The sequence below is a fragment of the Neoarius graeffei genome, chromosome 6 (genome assembly GCF_027579695.1).
Source record: "Neoarius graeffei isolate fNeoGra1 chromosome 6, fNeoGra1.pri, whole genome shotgun sequence".
Lineage (NCBI taxonomy): Eukaryota > Metazoa > Chordata > Actinopteri > Siluriformes > Ariidae > Neoarius > Neoarius graeffei.
In genome coordinates this window covers 40,223,041-40,241,627 of record NC_083574.1, presented here as the reverse complement: position 1 = coordinate 40,241,627, position 18,587 = coordinate 40,223,041, and the positions used below count along the sequence as shown (strand labels likewise).

At 42.3% G+C, this 18,587-nt stretch overlaps 1 protein-coding gene across 9 annotated transcripts in view; it reads left to right on the top strand.

The window, feature by feature from the left end:
• elapor2a (endosome-lysosome associated apoptosis and autophagy regulator family member 2a) overlaps positions 1-18,587 on the top strand; it is a 150,955-nt gene that overhangs the window by 44,926 nt on the left and 87,442 nt on the right. For all 9 annotated transcript variants that reach the window (XR_009654883.1, XR_009654886.1, XR_009654882.1 and 6 more), the window contains exons 17-21: positions 4,586-4,682; positions 4,826-4,927; positions 10,442-10,568; positions 13,411-13,589; positions 17,190-17,355. Coding sequence is in view for 4 of the 9 variants with exons in the window: in XM_060923637.1 (XP_060779620.1) it covers positions 4,586-4,682; positions 4,826-4,927; positions 10,442-10,568; positions 13,411-13,589; positions 17,190-17,355 (671 nt within the window). In the remaining 5 variants the exon portion in view is untranslated. The remainder of the gene's footprint in view (positions 1-4,585; positions 4,683-4,825; positions 4,928-10,441; positions 10,569-13,410; positions 13,590-17,189; positions 17,356-18,587) is intronic.

Here is an 18,587-nt window from a genome sequence, read left to right as displayed (position 1 = left end):
GCTTATGATATTCATGTAAAATGTTTGACGAGCCACTTCGGAGTAGAAACGGTTGTTAAATGTGTTGTTCAATGTTCAATGTTTCAACACTGCAGTATATCCAGTGAAAGCTTAGTAAGGAAGAATAGATTGTGGACATGCTTCTAAAGTGTCCAAGTCGATAGAAAGTAGCTCAGGGCCAGTGATGTTCAGTGGAGATTATTAAGGCTGTATAAAATAGGCTTGCTCTGATTGGCTACAAGCAGCAATAAAGAGAGGCCGAATGAGACTACCCTCAAGCAGAGCTGGACATTGATAACAGTTGAAATGAAACTTTCAGAAATAACATCGATGCAACAAATGAAATGTCTGTGTAGTTGAAAAATTTGATGTTCAGCTCCAGAGATAATTATATTCCTTTGTACTTCTGCGCTACACTATACTACACTGTAATACCGCCATTCAGGACACTCCTGATGGTATTCCAGTAGAAGTTCTATGCTGTTGGCCTTTAGCGAAGATGGCAGCAGTGTTCTCACATCACCCCGGGCCATAGCCACACTAATACGGATACATCTGAAAAAGGCATTTTCAGTACAATGTTGTCTACTTTAGCATTTCTTTTTGCATTGTTTGCGGTTTTTTTTGTCCATACTAAAAAAAGAGAAAATACAGGAGAAATAAAAGATAATACTGATTATATTACCTGACCAAGGAAGGCTGCACCATTCACAGAGCAATATCACAAAGATTTAAATGACAAAAAACAACAAAAAATCCTCAAGATTGGTAAAATTAGGTGACGACAGACATTATCTCATCTCATCTCATTATCTCTAGCCGCTTTATCCTTCTACAGGGTCGCAGGCAAGCTGGAGCCTATCCCAGCTGACTACGGGTGAAAGGCGGGGTACACCCTGGACAAGTCGCCAGGTCATCACAGGGCCGACACATAGACACAGACAACCATTCACACTCACATTCACACCTACGGTCAATTTAGAGTCACCAGTTAACCTAACCTGCATGTCTTTGGACTCTGGGGGAAACCGGAGCACCCGGAGGAAACCCACGCGGACACGGGGAGAACATGCAAACTCCACACAGAAAGGCCCTCGCCGGCCCCGGGGCTCGAACCCAGGACCTTCTTGCTGTGAGGCGACAGCGCTAACCACTACACCACCGTGCCGCCCGACAGACATTAGTGTTTTCAAATATCTCTGATTCTGGATTTTTTTTTTAAAAAGGAAAAAAAAACACTTGTGTGAGCAGAAACAGGTTTATTATAGACGCAAGGTAAAACTGTATGCATTTATAAAATGCATTCACACCATGATAGACAAATTCTCAGGATCTCAGCAGTGTGAATGCCATTACTGAGAGTGTGGTTTTGCTCCCTATAAAATGAATAAATATAATCAAGTGATACTTTAAACCTATAAACATGACTCCTTCCGTGTCTCCTAAAATTCCCAACAAACTGTTCTGTTTTGTCTGTGTTAAGTGCGAGATGGTTGTTGTGGCTTTCGCTCTGCTACCTCGCTGTAGGTGGTTTCATCATCACTGTTGCTAATGAGAGCAGATACAGTGAGGCCCAGAGCAAAATTTACGATTCAGTAGATGTTTCATCCAATCATATGGTCATACACAGACTTATTCTTTTAGGAAGCATGCCATCTTTCAGTGTACCTCATTCTTCCTGGCATATTTTTCGTTTAATTGATAGCTTGCTTTTCAAATAATATTTTGGCATCATTTTGTGCTGGAAAATATTTATACGTACATGTTACAGGTGGGGGTGGCACGGTGGTGTAGTGGTTAGCGCTGTCGCCTCACAGCAAGAAGATCCAGGTTCGAGCCCCGTGGCCGGCGAGGGCCTTTCTGTGTGGAGTTTGCATGTTCTCCCCGTGTCCGTGTGGGTTTCCTCCGGGTGCTCCGGTTTCCCCCACAGTCCAAAGACATGCAGGTTAGGTTAACTGGTGACTCTAAATTGAGCGTAGGTGTGAATGTGAGTGTGAATGGTTGTCTGTGTCTATGTGTCAGCCCTGTGATGACCTGGCGACTCGTCCAGGGTGTACCCCGCCTTTCGCCCGTAGTCAGCTGGGATAGGCTCCAGCTTGCCTGCGACCCTGTAGAACAGGATAAAGCAGCTAGAGATAATGAGATGGGATGAGATGTTACAGGTGATTTTTGAAATCAGATGAATCTGGATTCACCAAGGTGATTCTAGATTTACCTAGGTGAATTAGGTCGACATTTTTAAAAAGTTTTTTTTTTTAACTCATTAAAAAATAGGTACCCTATGGGTACATGTGGCTACTGCTTATAAATAAAATAGTTTTCTGATCCCATGTCCATGCAGTAAATATAGCATATATACATGTTATCAAGTCTACTCGCCTCATCTCTTGCAAGCATCACCAAGCTGTGAGCAGCATCAGGGCTCGTAGTATTCTGGTTCCCAATTTTGTTTACTGTGTTTTGATCAAAATACAGTGCTGTGAATTGTATCTATTTTCAAAATAGTAAGAAAGCACTTGGGGGCGGCATGGTGGTGTAGTGGTTAGCACTGTCGCCTCACAGCAAGAAGGTCCTGGGTTCGAGCCCCGTGGCCGGCGAGGGCCTTTCTGTGTGGAGTTTGCATGTTCTCCCCGTGTCCGCGTGGGTTTCCTCCGGGTGCTCCGGTTTCCCCCACAGTCCAAAGACATGCAGGTTAGGTTAACTGGTGACTCTAAATTGACCGTAGGTGTGAATGTGTGTGTGAATGGTTGTCTGTGTCTATGTGTCAGCCCTGTGATGACCTGGCGACTTGTCCAGGGTGTGCCCCGCCTTTCGCCCGTAGTCAGCTGGGATAGGCTCCAGCTTGCCTGCGACCCTGTAGAGGATAAAGCGGTTAGAGATAATGAGATGGATGGATGGATGGAAGAAAGCACTTGTTCATGAATTGTCTCAGAAGCATTATTTAGTACTTGTTTCACAAGTGTAGTGTAAAGACTAAAATAAATAAATAAAATGAAAAAATTAAAGCGAATAGCTGAAGTTTGATATCGGCTTCTCGGTATATCTGCCAAAAAGCTAAAAAAACCCAAACAAACTTACAAAACCTTTCATTTGACTTTTCAGAAGGACCAAAAGCTGTGAAAATCAAAAAGTAAACTTTCTTAAAAGAAAAACCACTTTATCGAATCAGTAGCCTTGGCGAACCATGAGGTGAATTTCGTTTATCTTTTTATCTGCCGATTATCTTCCAATATACTATGAAGTCATAACAAGGTTTCTCTTATTTCGTTTCTGGTTCTGATTGGTTCCGAAGTTTATCAAGAAGTAGAACAGGTAATCGAACTTGATCAGGATAAGTGCTGATTGGTTACGAAGTTTCGCTATTGTTACACTCATTCTTACAACACGATGGCATAGTGGCTTCACCACTCGTTCTTGTGTACCTTTGATAATGCGAGATCAACTTCGTATCGTGAGATCACGATTCGCCATTATGTGTATGTGTATGCGCAGTGTGCTATTGTTACACTCATTCTTACATTCTTATGACATGATGACATAGTGGCTACTGCCTCACTTCGCCTCTCTGAGGCAGTAGCCACAAAAAAGGGGGCTTGGATTTTTTAGGGGGTTCATAAAAGCACTTCAACAACCACTCTCTATTCACCTTTCTCCCACCCCCTTTATGATTTTCTACCTCTCTACACACCTGTATAATTTAATTAACTTTTTTTTTGCCTCCACTGTCCTTGCTGGGACTCAAACTCAGGACCTTTTGTATTGAAGTCCACCACTTTAGCACTACACCACAGAGGAGTCAGTTGCAGCAAGGAAATTAAACATTCCACTAGACTACCCAACTCTAACCCTAACTCATTCTAATTCAAAGTTCAAATCATGGCGGCACGGTGGTGTAGTGGTTAGCGCTGTCGCCTCACAGCAAGAAGGTCCGGGTTCGAGCCCCGTGGCCGGCGAGGGCCTTTCTGTGCGGAGTTTGCATGTTCTCCCCGTGTCCGCGTGGGTTTCCTCCGGGTGCTCCGGTTTCCCCCACAGTCCAAAGACATGCAGGTTAGGTTAACTGGTGACTCTAAATTGACCGTAGGTGTGAATGTGAGTGTGAATGGTTGTCTGTGTCTATGTGTCGGCCCTGTGATGACCTGGCGACTTGTCCAGGGTGTACCCCGCCTTTCGCCCGTAGTCAGCTGGGATAGGCTCCAGCTTGCCTGCGACCCTGTAGAACAGGATAAAGCGGCTAGAGATAATGAGATGAATGAGATGAGTTCAAATCATACAGCCTTCTGCTGCACGACACCCCCCTCGTCAGCCGCCAACCAGGGATGATCACAGTTTCGGTGGCTAAGGTGGTACTGCCATCCCTAAATTCTACTTCAAATAGGTAAATCTAGAATCAACTAGGTGAATCCAGATTCACCTGATTTCAAAAATCACCTGTAACATACTCATTTATCTAAGCCCCAAATTAGATTCTCTGAGCTCTTACTTCCTCTCCTGTTTCATAACCTTTGCTGTGTTTATTCATATACTGTATTTGACAGTAAAATTCCATTTCTTAGGCTGTGTGTTACTCATTAAAACTGTTTTCCAGGAGCCACAGTGGAGAAATCACTCAACGGAGTAAATCCTAGACCAGAACTCTTTGCCGCTTCATCCAAGAGAGTCCCAGATGTCACCTACTTTTATCGGTATCAGCAGTGAAGTGATAGAAACAGTGAAACACTTTCACTTTTATTAATGTTATATAAAATCCATGTGGGAACCATTCTGTTTTTGGCCATACTGTTCTTTACATAATGCACAAGATTTAGTGTTGTGCTAACTTGTGCAGATCTCCACAGACGACATCTTCTTGCCAGAATGGGCGAAATACAGTGCTCACACTACGCTGTAACCCTGAGAAGCCCTCTAAAGGAGAAATATCTGTACCCAGGTATACTACCTTCATATGCTCAATGTGCCAGGCTTTACCAGTACAAGCTTTATATGAACATTAATCTTGTTCTGTAGTTGAAGTTGCTGTGGTGAGGGAACCGCAGTGATATTTCTGCTTTGTCTGCAGCCAGCCTGCCCTCATGGAACTCTGGGGTTCATTCATTCTTTAAAGATTTGGCTTGTATTATGAAGTCCCAATAAGACAGTTCTTATATTGTATCATATATCATAAAGCCTGTGCCACGAGAACAAAGATTTGTGTCTTGGCTCCAAGAGCAGTGAAAGTTCTTGTGTTACTTTTCAGCTTTTGTAAGACTGTACTACTCTGACTCTACGCCGCAGAGTTTGTTGGGTTTGCGTTTAAAGAATGATTAGCATGACATGACAGGTAGCGTTGCCGCCTCCCAGCTCCAGGGTTCTTGATTTGATCCTGAGCTTAATTTTCATCGCCAGCGATGTGTTTTGCATACTCTCTGCATGTCCACATGGGTTTCTATCAGGTTCTCTGTTTTTCTCCCACCTCTCAAAAACATGCTGGTAGATGGATTGGCAATGCTAAATTGAATGTGTATGTGTGCATGGTTTCCTGTGATGGACCAGTGTCCCATTCAGAGTGTATTACCGTTTTGCTCTGAATGTTCCTGGAATAGACTCCAGATCCACCTCGATCCTGACCTGAAGATAAATGAATGAATGACATTGAGTCACTGATGCTGAGACACTGTCTTTAGCTTTTAAATTCCCAAATTGGGTGTTTTTTGTTTTTTGTTTTTTACCCTGGACGGAGTCCACCAGGGGCTTTCGGTGGAGTTTCTTTGTTTTTTTTTTGTTAGCAACATTATGAGAAAATGGCTGGACCAATCTTCATGAAACTTTCAAGACAGATGGGCATTGGTCTCAAATAGAACCTCCAACATTTTGAGGGCCATCCAGTCAAGGTCACCAAAAAGGTCAATTTTTTTTGTGATATCTTCCTTCATATTCATCATATTTACTTCAAACCAAATCCAAAATGTTCATCTTTCACTTTTGCTTCCATTGATATGCTACAAGATGGGGTATCTCTCATAGTTTTCTTAGCGCTTGGGGGTCAAATGTCAGGGGTCAAGGTCACGGGTTTTCAGAGGCTCATAACTGGGTAATGGTTCAAGATAGAGAGATACTTAATATTATCGACATATAGAAATATAGTCATATATGGGCTTTCATTTGGCACCATGGCCTTTGACCTTGAGTGACCTTGAAAGGTCATACGCAGGGTCACGGGTTTTCAGAGGCTCATAACTGTGAAACGGTTCAAGATAGACAGATGCTTAATATTATTGACATCTAGAAAGTCATATAGGGGCTCTCATTTGGCACAATGACCTTTGACCATGAGTGACCCTGAAAGGTCAAATTTCAAGGTCATGGGTTTTCAGAGGCTCATAACTTTAAAATGGTTAATGATAGAGAGATGTTTACCATTATCAACATATAAGAAGTCCCATATGAGCTTTCAGTTGCCACCATGACCTTTGACCTTGAATGGCTCTGAAATGTCAAACTCAAGGTCATGGATTTTCATAGGACTATAACCTGACAGCTGATGATTGAGAAATATTACAATTATCAACATATAGGTAGTCCCATATGGGCTTTCATTTAGCACCATGAATGTTGACCTTGAGTGACCTTGAAATGTCAAACTCAAGGTCACGGATTTACCTTGTAAGATGAATAGGCCAGACTGTTGGGCAAGGGTTTTTTTTTTTGCCTGGCAACACTTGCTTATTGTTGTTTTTATTTTTCATAATCTTTCATCATTTTGAATCATTTTTACACCACTGGGTTTCTCCCAAATTAGTCCAACTCCCCAGTTGAGTAACCTCTAATGGACAATGTGAACACTAATGCGTTTCCAAAATGCTAATGCACCTGATTGTCATCCCATTGATTGAAAACACCTGACTCTAATTTCACCTTCAAATTAACTTCTAATCCTAGAGGTTCACATACTTTTGCCACTCACAGATATGTAATATCGGATCATTTTCCTCAATAAATAAATGACCAAGTATAATATTTTTGTCTCATTTGTTTAACTGGGTTCTCTTTATCTACTTTTAGGACTTGTGTGAAAATCTGATGATGTTTTAGGTCATATTTATGCAGAAATATAGAAAATTCTAAAGGGTTCACAAACTTTCAAGCACCACTGTATTGCTCACAAACACCTATGCTTTCCTCGTCTTGCTCTGATTGACAGACGAAAGCAGAATTTTTTTTTTCCTGCCAGAGAACAGGACCAATTATACTCTCTTGGACTGTCAGCTGTAATGCCTGTGGCATTTATTGTCACCAGTATTAGGGCAAACACTTACAGTTTCACCACTCGGGAGTCTTATTCTGAAAACAATTCAGAATTGAGTTATTTATTCAAAAGTTAAATTAAATTCTTGATTATTGGTGTGTTTACTGTACTGCATGATTTATGTCAGTTGACAGCACTGAACAGTCAGCTTCCATACTAGTGCATCTCAAACAATTAGAATATCATAAAGTTTTTTTTTTGTAATTTAATTCAAAAAGGTAAACTTTCATATATTCTATATCCATTAAACTTAAAGTGAAATATTTCAAGCCTTTTTTTCTTGTTTTAATTTTGATGATTATGGCTTATAGCTCATGAAAATCAGAAATCCAGTGTCTTAAATTATTAGAATATTTCCAAAGTTCAAACAAAAAAGGGATTTACAATACATTAATGTCCAACTTCTGAAAAGTATGTTCATTTATACACTCAGTACTTGGTTGAGGCTCCGTTATCACGAGTTACTGCATCAATGTGGCGAGGTATGGAGGCGATCAGTCTGTGGCACTGCTGAGCCGTAATTGAAGCCCAGGTTGCTTTGATAGTGGCCTTCAGCTCATCTGTATTTTTGGGTTGAGTGTTTCTCATCTTCCTCTTGACAATGCCCCATAGATTCTCTATGGGGTTCAGGTCAGGCGAGTTGGCTGGCCAATGAAACACAGTAATATCATGGTCAGACAACCATTTGGTAGTAGTTTTGGCACTGTGGGCAGGTGCTAAGTCCTGCTGGAAAAGGAACTCAGCATCTCCATAAAGCTTGTCAGCAGATGGAAGCATGAAGTGCTCTAAAATCTCCTGGTAGACGGCTGCGTTTACTTTGGACTTAAAGAAACACAGTGGACCAACACCAGCAGATGACATGGCACCCCAAATCATCATAGACTGCGGAAACTTCACACTGGACTTCAAACACCTTGGATTCTGTGTCTCTCCACTTTCCCTCCAGACTCTAGGACCTTGATTTCCGAATGAAATGCAAAAATTACTTTCATCTGAAAAGAGGACTTTGGACCACTGAGCAACAGTCCAGTTCTTTCTCTCCTTAGCCCAGGTAAGATGCTTCTGACATTGTCTCTGCCTCAGGACTGGCTTGATTTCAGGAATGTAACAGTTGTAGCCCCTTTCCTGAAGATGTCTGTGTGTGGTGGCTCTTGATGCACTGACACCAGCCTCAGTCCACTCCTTGTGAAGCTCTCCCAAGTTCTTGAATGGACTTTTCTTGACAATCCTCTCAAGGCTGTGGTCATCCCTGTTGCTTGTGCACCTTTTCCAGCCAGCCTTTTCAGCGATGACCTTCTGTGGCTTACCCTCCTTGTAGAGGGTGTTGATGATCATCTTATGGACAACTGACAAGTCAGCAGTCTTCCCCTTGATTGTGGTTGTGTGGACTGCACTAGACTGAGAGATACACAGTATTTATACTGTTGTACTCAAACTTGAAATTAAATATTCTCATATTTTGAGATGTTTCTTTTGCGTTGTAGGCCATAATTGTCAACATTAAAATAGAAAAATGCTTGAAACATTTTAGTTTACATGTAATGACTTTAGAATATATTAAATTTCCACTATCTTAAATAACTGATGGAAAATGAACTTTTCCAATCCAATCCAATTTTATTTATAAAGCACAGTTTAAATAAACACAAAGGTTTCCAAAGTGCTATACAATAAATAAACACAATAAAACTATACAATAAAATAACACCATAGAACATAAAATAAAGATAAATAATTAAATAGGCTGTCCACTCCAAATAAAATATCTGTGTACATAAAATCAACAACCTACATGGTGTTAAAATCCAAAGAAAAGAGGTGCGTTTTAAGAAGAGTTTTAAAATTAGACAGTGAGGAGGCCTGTCTAATATGCAGCGGCAATGCATTCCATAATTTTGGAGCTGCAACTGAAAAAGCCCGGTCCCCTCTGAGCTTCAGGCTAGTCTTGGGAACTGTCAGGAGCAGCTGATCAGCTGACCTGACAGCTCGGCTGGGTGTATAGGGGTATAGCAGCTCAGAGAGGTACGATGGCGCAAGACCATTTAAAGATTTAAAAACAAATAAAAGAATTCTCATCTCATCTAGCCGCTTTATCCTGTTCTACAGGGTCGCAGGCAAGCTGGAGCCTATCCCAGCTGACTACGGGCGAAAGGCGGGGTACACCCTGGACAAGTCACCAGGTCATCACAGGGCTGACACATAGACACAGACAACCATTCACACTCACATTCACACCTACGGTCAATTTAGAGCCACCAGTTAACCTAACCTGCATGTCTTTGGACCGTGGGAGAAACCGGAGCACCCGGAGGAAACCCACGCGAACAACATGCAAACTCCACACAGAAAGGCCCTCGCCGGCCACAGGGCTCGAACCCGGACCTTCTTGCTGTGAGGCGACAGCGCTAACCACTACGCCACCGTGCCGCCCAAATAAAAGAATTTTGAAATGAATTCTAAAATGGATGGATAGCCAGTGGAGCAAAGCTAAAATCGGTAAAATGTGCTCAAATTTCCTTGTGCCAGTTAAAAGACGTGCAGCTGCATTTTGTACTAGGTGAAGATGTGTAATGGAGGACCCACTGACCCCCATATAAAGTGCATTGCAGTAATCTAGCCGAGTGGTCACAAAGGCATGAATTACTGTTTTAAAGTGCTGTCTGGGTAAAATATATTTTCCACAATATTCTAATTGTGGGGCGGCACGGTGGTGTAGTGGTTAGCGCTGTCGCCTCACAGCAAGAAGGTCCTGGGTTCGAGCCCCGGGGCCGGCGAGGGCCTTTCTGTGTGGAGTTTGCATGTTCTCCCCGTGTCCGCGTGGGTTTCCTCCGGGTGCTCCGGTTTCCCCCACAGTCCAAAGACATGCAGATTAGGTTAACTGGTGACTCTAAATTGAGCGTAGGTGTGAATGTGAGTGTGAATGGTTGTCTATGTATCAGCCCTGTGATGACCTGGCGACTTGTCCAGGGTGTACCCCGCCTTTCGCCCGTAGTCAGCTGGGATAGGCTCCAGCTTGCCTGCGACCCTGTAGAAGGATAAAGCGGCTAGAGATAATGAGATGAGATGAGATTCTAATTGTTTGACATGCACTAGTATAATTGAAGAGAAAAGAAATTTGGGGATTTGGATTTGCTGAAAGCTGTGTGTGTTGATTTTCAGGGAGTGTCCTGCAGGAACCTGTGATGGCTGCACCTTCCACTTCCTATGGGAGAGTTCAAGTGCTTGCCCACGCTGCACTGAAGAAGACTACCACCAGATTGAGGGAGCCTGCAAGGGAGGAGTGCAGGTGCTCTTTGTTTAGCCTGTGAAACTTTTCAGTGATAGAGGTAATGTTGTATCTCTAGAATTAGTGAGTTGTAGCAGCTGGAATTTTCATGACGATCTTTCACCACTCATCCAGTTAGGACTCCTGGATGTCAAGCTGTCAGCTTGTCAACCTACACCTGAAGGGCAACAGACAATTCCTTAAGCACAATAACGCACACATTCTGGACAAAGAAGACAACTGTTTTAAAAGAGCTGTAACCCTGTGTTCATATCAGCAGTGATAATTTTATTCTTTTTTTTACCTCATGATTCTGAAGTTGCTATACTTTAGTTTCCAGTAGGCGTTCTTGCTGCACACAAGTCTTGCCTATTCTGGCAAGTCAAGATGTATTCCAGCTAAAAATAAAAAATAAAAAATCTGCAGGGAAATACTTGTGTATAAATTGCATCCATGCCGTCCATCGGATTGAGCCAAAAACTTTAACTTCTCAGTTACTGCCATCTATTTGCAACAAAAGCACTGGCACAGTTCTGTTATTATAGTCTGTTATACCGACGAATTCACGCTCAACACTTCAAGAATATCTGGAACCAATAACTTGAATAATGTTACACAGTACAAGAACTTTTCATATAAGTTAAACACCTCTCAAATTTTTTTTTGCACAGATTTTCCACACACTTCTTATTGCCAGTGGATACTTCACCTCTTATTGTGGAAACCGACCAGCTTGCATTAAAAATGAATGACATCTGGCCATTTTTTCATGTTCCTCCCAGTATGATGAATGAGTGATGATTTATGTCAAGCTGAAACAGCAGTCTTCAGACAGAGGGGAGAAGCCTGAAACACCAATCCCCTACTTATTATTCTGTCCTGGCATATTTACCCTGGTGATTTTAGATCAGTACATACCTCTCGAGCCTGATATCACAGTTAAGCAGTGTTTCAATAGTGTGGATTCCCCAGCATTCTGTCGAACTAATGAAGCGCCTCAGATGTGCCTTAATGCATCATAAACACAAATCCAGTCATTAAGACTTCATATTTCAGTAGGTTCTATATACAACCCCGATTCCAAAAAAGTTGGGACAAAGTACAAATTGTAAATAAAAACGGAATGCAATAATTTACAAATCTCAAAAACTGATATTGTATTCACAATAGAACATAGACAACATATCAAATGTCGAAAGTGAGACATTTTGAAATTTCATGCCAAATATTGGCTCATTTGAAATTTCATGACAGCAACACATCTCAAAAGAGTTGGGACGGGGCAATAAGAGGCTGGAAAAGTTAAAGGTACAAAAAAGGAACAGCTGGAGGACCAAATTGCAACTCATTAGGTCAATTGGCAATAGGTCATTAACATGACTGGGCATAAAAAGAGCATCTTGGAGTGGCAGCGGCTCTCAGAAGTAAAGATGGGAAGAGGATCACCAATCCCCCTAATTCTGCGCCGACAAGTAGTGGAGCAATATCAGAAAGGGGTTCGACAGTGTAAAATTGCAAAGAGTTTGAACATATCATCATCTACAGTGCATAATATCATCAAAAGATTCAGAGAATCTGGAAGAATCTCTGTGTGTAAGGGTCAAGGCCAGAAAACCATACTGGGTGTCCGTGATCTTCGGGCCCTTAGACGGCACTGCATCACATACAGGCATGCTTCTGTATTGGAAATCACAAAATGGGCTCAGGAATATTTCCAGAGAACATTATCTGTGAACACAATTCACCGTGCCATCCGCCGTTGCCAGCTAAACTCTATAGTTCAAAGAAGAAGCCGTATCTAAACATGATCCAGAAGCTCAGACGTCTTCTCTGGGCCAAAGCTCATTTCAAATGGACTGTGGCAAAGTGGAAAACTGTTCTGTGGTCAGACGAATCAAAATTTGAAGTTCTTTATGGAAATCAGGGACACCGTGTCATTCAGACTAAAGAGGAGAAGGACGACCCGAGTTGTTATCAGCGCTCAGTTCAGAAGCCTGCATCTCTGATGGTATGGGGTTGCATTAGTGCATGTGGCATGGGCAGCTTACACATCTGGAAAGACACCATCAATGCTGAAAGGTATATCCAGGTTCTAGAGCAGCATATGCTCCCACCCAGACGACGTCTCTTTCAGGGAAGACCTTGCATTTTCCAACATGACAATGCCAAACCACATACTGCATCAATTACAGCATCATGGCTGTGTAGAAGAAGGGTCCGGGTACTGAACTGGCCAGCCTGCAGTCCAGATCTTTCACCCATAGAAAACATTTGGCGCATCATAAAACGGAAGATACGACAAAAAAGACCTAAGACAGTTGAGCAACTAGAATCCTACATTAGACAAGAATGGGTTAACATTCCTATCCCTAAACTTGAGCAACTTGTCTCCTCAGTCCCCAGACGTTTACAGACTGTTGTAAAGAGAAAAGGGGATGTCTCACAGTGGTAAACATGACCTTGTCCCAACTTTTTTGAGATGTGTTGTTGCCATGAAATTTAAAATCACCTAATTTTTCTCTTTAAATGATACATTTTCTCAGTTTAAACATTTGATATGTCATCTATGTTCTATTCTGAATAAAATATGGAATTTTGAAACTTCCACATCATTGCATTCCGTTTTTATTTACAATTTGTACTTTGTCCCAACTTTTTTGGAATCGGGGTTGTAAATTCCATTAATATGAAGCATTTCTAATGCTTAGGGTCACTTTTATTTCATTCCAAACACAACATCCTGAACCATCATTTCCTCAAAAGAGACTGAGGAACTTTTCAAGGGAATTAGCTGAAACACTTGATATATGGAGTAGGTAAGATGTGATTGAATGTGTAAATGTCGGCATGGTTTTCTTTTCAGGACACTGTGTATGTGTGGAGTGAGCCACAGCTCTGTACAGGAGGAGTATCTCTGCCAGCAAAGAGGAGCAAGCCGTGTGAGATGATCGGTTTCTGGCTGAAGGTGGGAGCTGTCGTGGGTGTGGTCAGTGCTGCCCTCCTTGTCACTCTCACATGCCACGTTTGGAAGAAAAACAAAAAGTAAGCTCTTCAGCTGTGTGAAAATCTTAATCATCCACTCAGCTTTCAGAGAGCTGGGCTTACACTGTACGGAAAAATATCCTGTCATCTAACTATTCAAACTGCACAACTCGATCTCTTGACGTGACGATGAAAATGACAAAGTTGCTCACACTAAGATACCACATGATACAGGTGAGCACATTGCATGACCACCAAAAGTTAAAGTCTTGATGTGTGGCGTGTGCACCTGAAGGCGTGCCTCAGGCTGCGCACGCACCGAGTGGACTCCAGCACGCGCGCCGTGAACAAGGCGCACCTGTTCTCAATTAGAGAACATTGTGTTTGCCTATTTAAGGACTGCGCTGATGCAAATGCATCGCGAAGTATTACGCTATGTTAAGTACGCATTACCGAGCCTTTCCACCCGTGTTCTTGTTATCCTGGTTTCTTGAGTCTTGTGCCTGTTTCTTGTTCTTGTTCTAGTTTTGCCTTTGATGGACTGTTTGCGCCTCGACTGACCCTTTTGCCTGTTTTCACGTTTCTGATCTTGCCTGCCGATTTGGACTGTTTGCCTTAGTGTGTATCTGTATTTATATATGCACTGTATTAAACTGAACACTTCTGCACATACATCCGCCTCCCTCGTGTACCTGAGATCCTTCTGTGGTGCTCAACTACATGGTGCTACTCTTGGGTGCATTATAATACAGGATGTTTCAAAAAATTTGATATTATTTGAGATGTAAATATCCCAGAAACTACCCAGAAACGCTTTATGTGGATTCCGTCAACGATTTCACAAATTTTCAATATTCGTGAACCCGCTTAACCATCACTTCCGATGCTGGTGGTCATCCAGATCCTTTTGCCCGGCACACACGGACAGCCTTTCTCTTTGAACTTTTTGTGCCGTGTCCAAATCTGCATTGCAGTTGGTGATTTTTAGAGAATTCTCTCATAAATGCACGCTGCACAGTCTTGTTCGATTGTGTTCGAGCGTACTCTAACACACACAACGCCTTTTCTTTTCCAGTGAATGGCATTTCTATACCTAAAAAGATAAAAACAAAAAACACTAAAAATAAAATTTTGACCTGTTTCCACACCTGCTGTTAAAATTTGAGGTCAATTGAACAAGAACTGGCAAAGCTATCTCATCTCATCTCATCTCATCTCATCTCATCTCATCTCATCTCATTAACTCTAGCCGCTTTATCCTGTTCTACAGGGTCGCAGGCAAGCTGGAGCCTATCCCAGCTGACTATGGGCGAAAGGCGGGGTACACCGGAAACCGGAGCACCCGGAGGAAACTCACGCGGACACGGGGAGAACATGCAAACTCCGCACAGAAAGGCCCTCGCCGGCCACAGGGCTCGAACCTTCTTGCTGTGAGGTGACAGCGCTAACCACTACGCCACCGTGCCGCCCCCTGCACTATTGTACCTTGCCTTTTATATCCATGTTTCGCCAGCAATTTTGGTTATTTGGTGCCTTTAAAGTTTTTTATTATTCAACTCAGTGCTATTTGTAAAAATTTAGTATTGATAATACGCTTAATTCCATTATTAAACAGTCAACTTATCACCATCCTGAAACTTTTCTTAGGACCACAATGGAAATAAGTGTTTTACACTTTGTTGTGCTAATAGATGTCTCATCTCATCTCATTATCTGTAGCTGCTTTATCCTGTTCTACAGGGTCGCAGGCAAGCTGGAGCCTATCCCAGCTGACTACGGGCGAAAGGCGGGGTACACCCTGGACAAGTCGCCAGGTCATCACAGGGCTGACACATAGACACAGACAACCATTCACACTCACATTCACACCTACGCTCAATTTAGAGTCACCAGTTAACCTAACCTGCATGTCTTTGGACTGTGGGGGAAACCGGAGGAAACCCACGCGGACACGGGGAGAACATGCAAACTCCACACAGAAAGGCCCTCGCCGGCCCCGGGGCTCGAACCCAGGACCTTCTTGCTGTGAGGCGACAGCGCTAACCACTACACCACCGTGCCGCCCGCTAATAAATGTATCACGTTCATTATGTCTTCTTATTAAATCAAGTCATTAGTTTTCTTTTGTTACAGACATGTAAAAGTTTTTTCCTTTACCTGACATGTTTCGACGGTGTAACTTCCGTCTTCATCAAAGGGTCACCCGGTAACATCAGCTGATTATAAAAGCACGTCACACACCAAAATCCGGGTGACCCTCTGATGAAGACGGAAGTTACACCGTCGAAACATGTCAGGTAAAGGAAAAAACTTTTACATGCCTGTAACAGGCGGCATGGTGGTGTAGTGGTTAGCGCTGTCGCCTCACAGCAAGAGGGTCCGGGTTCGAGCCCCGTGGCCGGTGAGGGCCTTTCTGTGTGGAGTATGCATGTTCCCCCCGTGTCCGCGTGGGTTTCCTCCGGGTGCTCCGGTTTCCCCCACAGTCCAAAGACATGCAGGTTAGGTTAACTGGTGACTCTAAATCGACCGTAGGTGTGAATGTGAGTGTGAATGGTTGTCTGTGTCTATGTGTCAGCCCTGTGATGACCTGGCGACTTGTCCAGGGTGTACCCTGCCTCTTGCCCGTAGTCAGCTGGGATAGGCTCCAGCTTGCCTGCGACCCTGTAGAACAGGATCAAGTGGCTAGAGATAATGAGATGTCTGTAACAAAAGAAAACTAATGACTTGACTTTGTTGTGCTGTCCTTGGTTTAGTTTCATGTATTTAGTTCAATTGTACATTAGTATGTTGTCCTACTTGCATGTAATTTTCCTTAATAAATCTATCTATCTATCTATCTATCTATCTATCTATCTATCTATCTATCTATCTATCTATCTATCTATCTATCTATCTAAACACTAACGATTGTCAGACTAATCAGCTTAGCCTGAAAATGTTGAAAAACAGGCAAGATTTATCAACACTTGCACAGTTTTTTGTGCTTTTCATGAGAAAATGAAAGGCTAAAGAATATTAATTGAAGCTGTAACTGTACCTGATAGTTTTTTAATCAGGTACTTAGTGGTAATCTAGTTTGCGGTTGTTACCGCCACCAACTTTGTTGGAGGAGGTTATGTTTTTGCCTCTGTTTGTTTGTTTGTTTGAACTGTTCCCAATGTAACTCAAAAAGTAGTGAACAGATTTTGATGAAATTTGGAGGAAATGTGGGCCATGGACCAAGGAACAATTGATTAGATTTTGATGCAAATCTGAATACGTGGCTTGGTGGAGGTATGCACTTTACCATGTGTCCTTCTAGTATTTAAACTGTTTTAAAAAGCTGGTCACTCACTGTGCAGCAGCCTTCAGTATGTGAATATACGCACCATGTTATGATGGCAAACTGACCCTGATAACCAGGCTTCTGATATGTACTCTGAACTGTGACGCTGCACACACCTTACGATGTCCAATTCTATTCTCAGACATGTCAGAAATTTGATGTAATCTCGGACAGCTTGGTGGAATGCAACAAATAGTCAATGAAGGCGAAATTGTCTCTAAATTTTTCTACAGTTGTATGGAGTAAGCCTGGTTTGCACTGCATGGTTAAGAAATTGTTTGTAAATATGTGTATATGAATGGTGATTCCCATTTCCCCCTTCATTCCTTGTCTAGGCTGGAGTACAAGTATTCCAAGTTGGTGATGTCAGCCAATAAGGAGTGTGAGTTACCAGGAGCAGACAGCTGTGCCATCATGGAGGGTGAGGGAGAGGAGGTGGAGGATGATGTAGTTTACACCAAGCCCTCTTTACTAGGCAAGCTGAAGGCCATCGCTACCAAGGTACACGCTACACCATGTGATACTATTGTTGAACTGTGTGTATTGTTCTTTCAGCATAGTCTATGCCGCTAAGACCACAGCTCTCTTGGTTCTGATTGGTCAGAAGATGCATTTTCTATAGCAGCAGCTCAGCCAGTAGTTTTAGCTGCAGGGTTTATATTAACACATTTCTATTATTGTGGGTTTATTATTAGACTTAGATTACGTCGAGCATCCACCGTACAAGTCCCAGGGAATAAGTTATGACCACAGAAACAAGCAGGTGCATTAATATAATCTGTAATTTGAATTACAGCTGAGGCTACTGTCAGAGCTGCTGTTAGAGAAAATGAATCAACACCCAATAACCAATCAGATTTGAGAATTCAACAGTGCTGTGGTTTAAAGTGATTTAAAGGAAATCTTTTTAAAATTTTAATTAATCACGCTCTGTGCCGAGTCTCTCTCTTAAATCTGGACTACTGGGGGATGCAAAGGTAATTTGTAAGGCTGGTGTAGTTAATGCATATAACTATTGCCTTAGCACTTGAAATTGAACCTTGCTTATCTGTGGTTGCTGTGTAAAAATGTCTGAACACAAGAAATGAATGCTTTTTAGAAAGACAGAGACCTTGGTTGAACCTGAGACAGACTTCTTCCCTCTGCCTCTCTTGATGTCTGAGTCCCTTTCCCTTTTAATGCTCACAGCAATAGCAAAATCAGTGTGTGTGTGTGCAACTGTGTGAGTATGTGCCTTGATGTTTAACTGAAACCCACTGAAGTAATCACTGAGGGGCTTCTTTAAGATTAAAAGACTATGCTGAGCTGCAGGGAAAGATGCAGCGTGCCACGTCGTGTTTGCAGCCAATTAGTAAGAGAGAGAGAGAGAGAGAGAGAAATACAGACAGACTGAGAGTGTGCTCAAAAGGACTTTTCCCCCCTTTGGAAGTGGTATTGTTACTTAATGAAATACGAGAACACAGAATGCAGAATAAAGCTGAAGATGAAGAAGTCTCCCTGTGGGAACACAATTAAATCTCCTTTAGTAGACGGAGACCTTTTCAGACCACAAAATGTTAATTAAGGTTGATTTAAACAAGTAAATCGGTGGATGCTAGTAAACGTAACCAAATTAGTTCTGGTAATCATAGTTGTACAGATATATGCATGCTTAATCTGCACCATGTTGATTTCCATAATTTGTAAAAATAAGTAAAGGATGTTAAAGTGGACCAAGTAATAAAAGCCTGTCT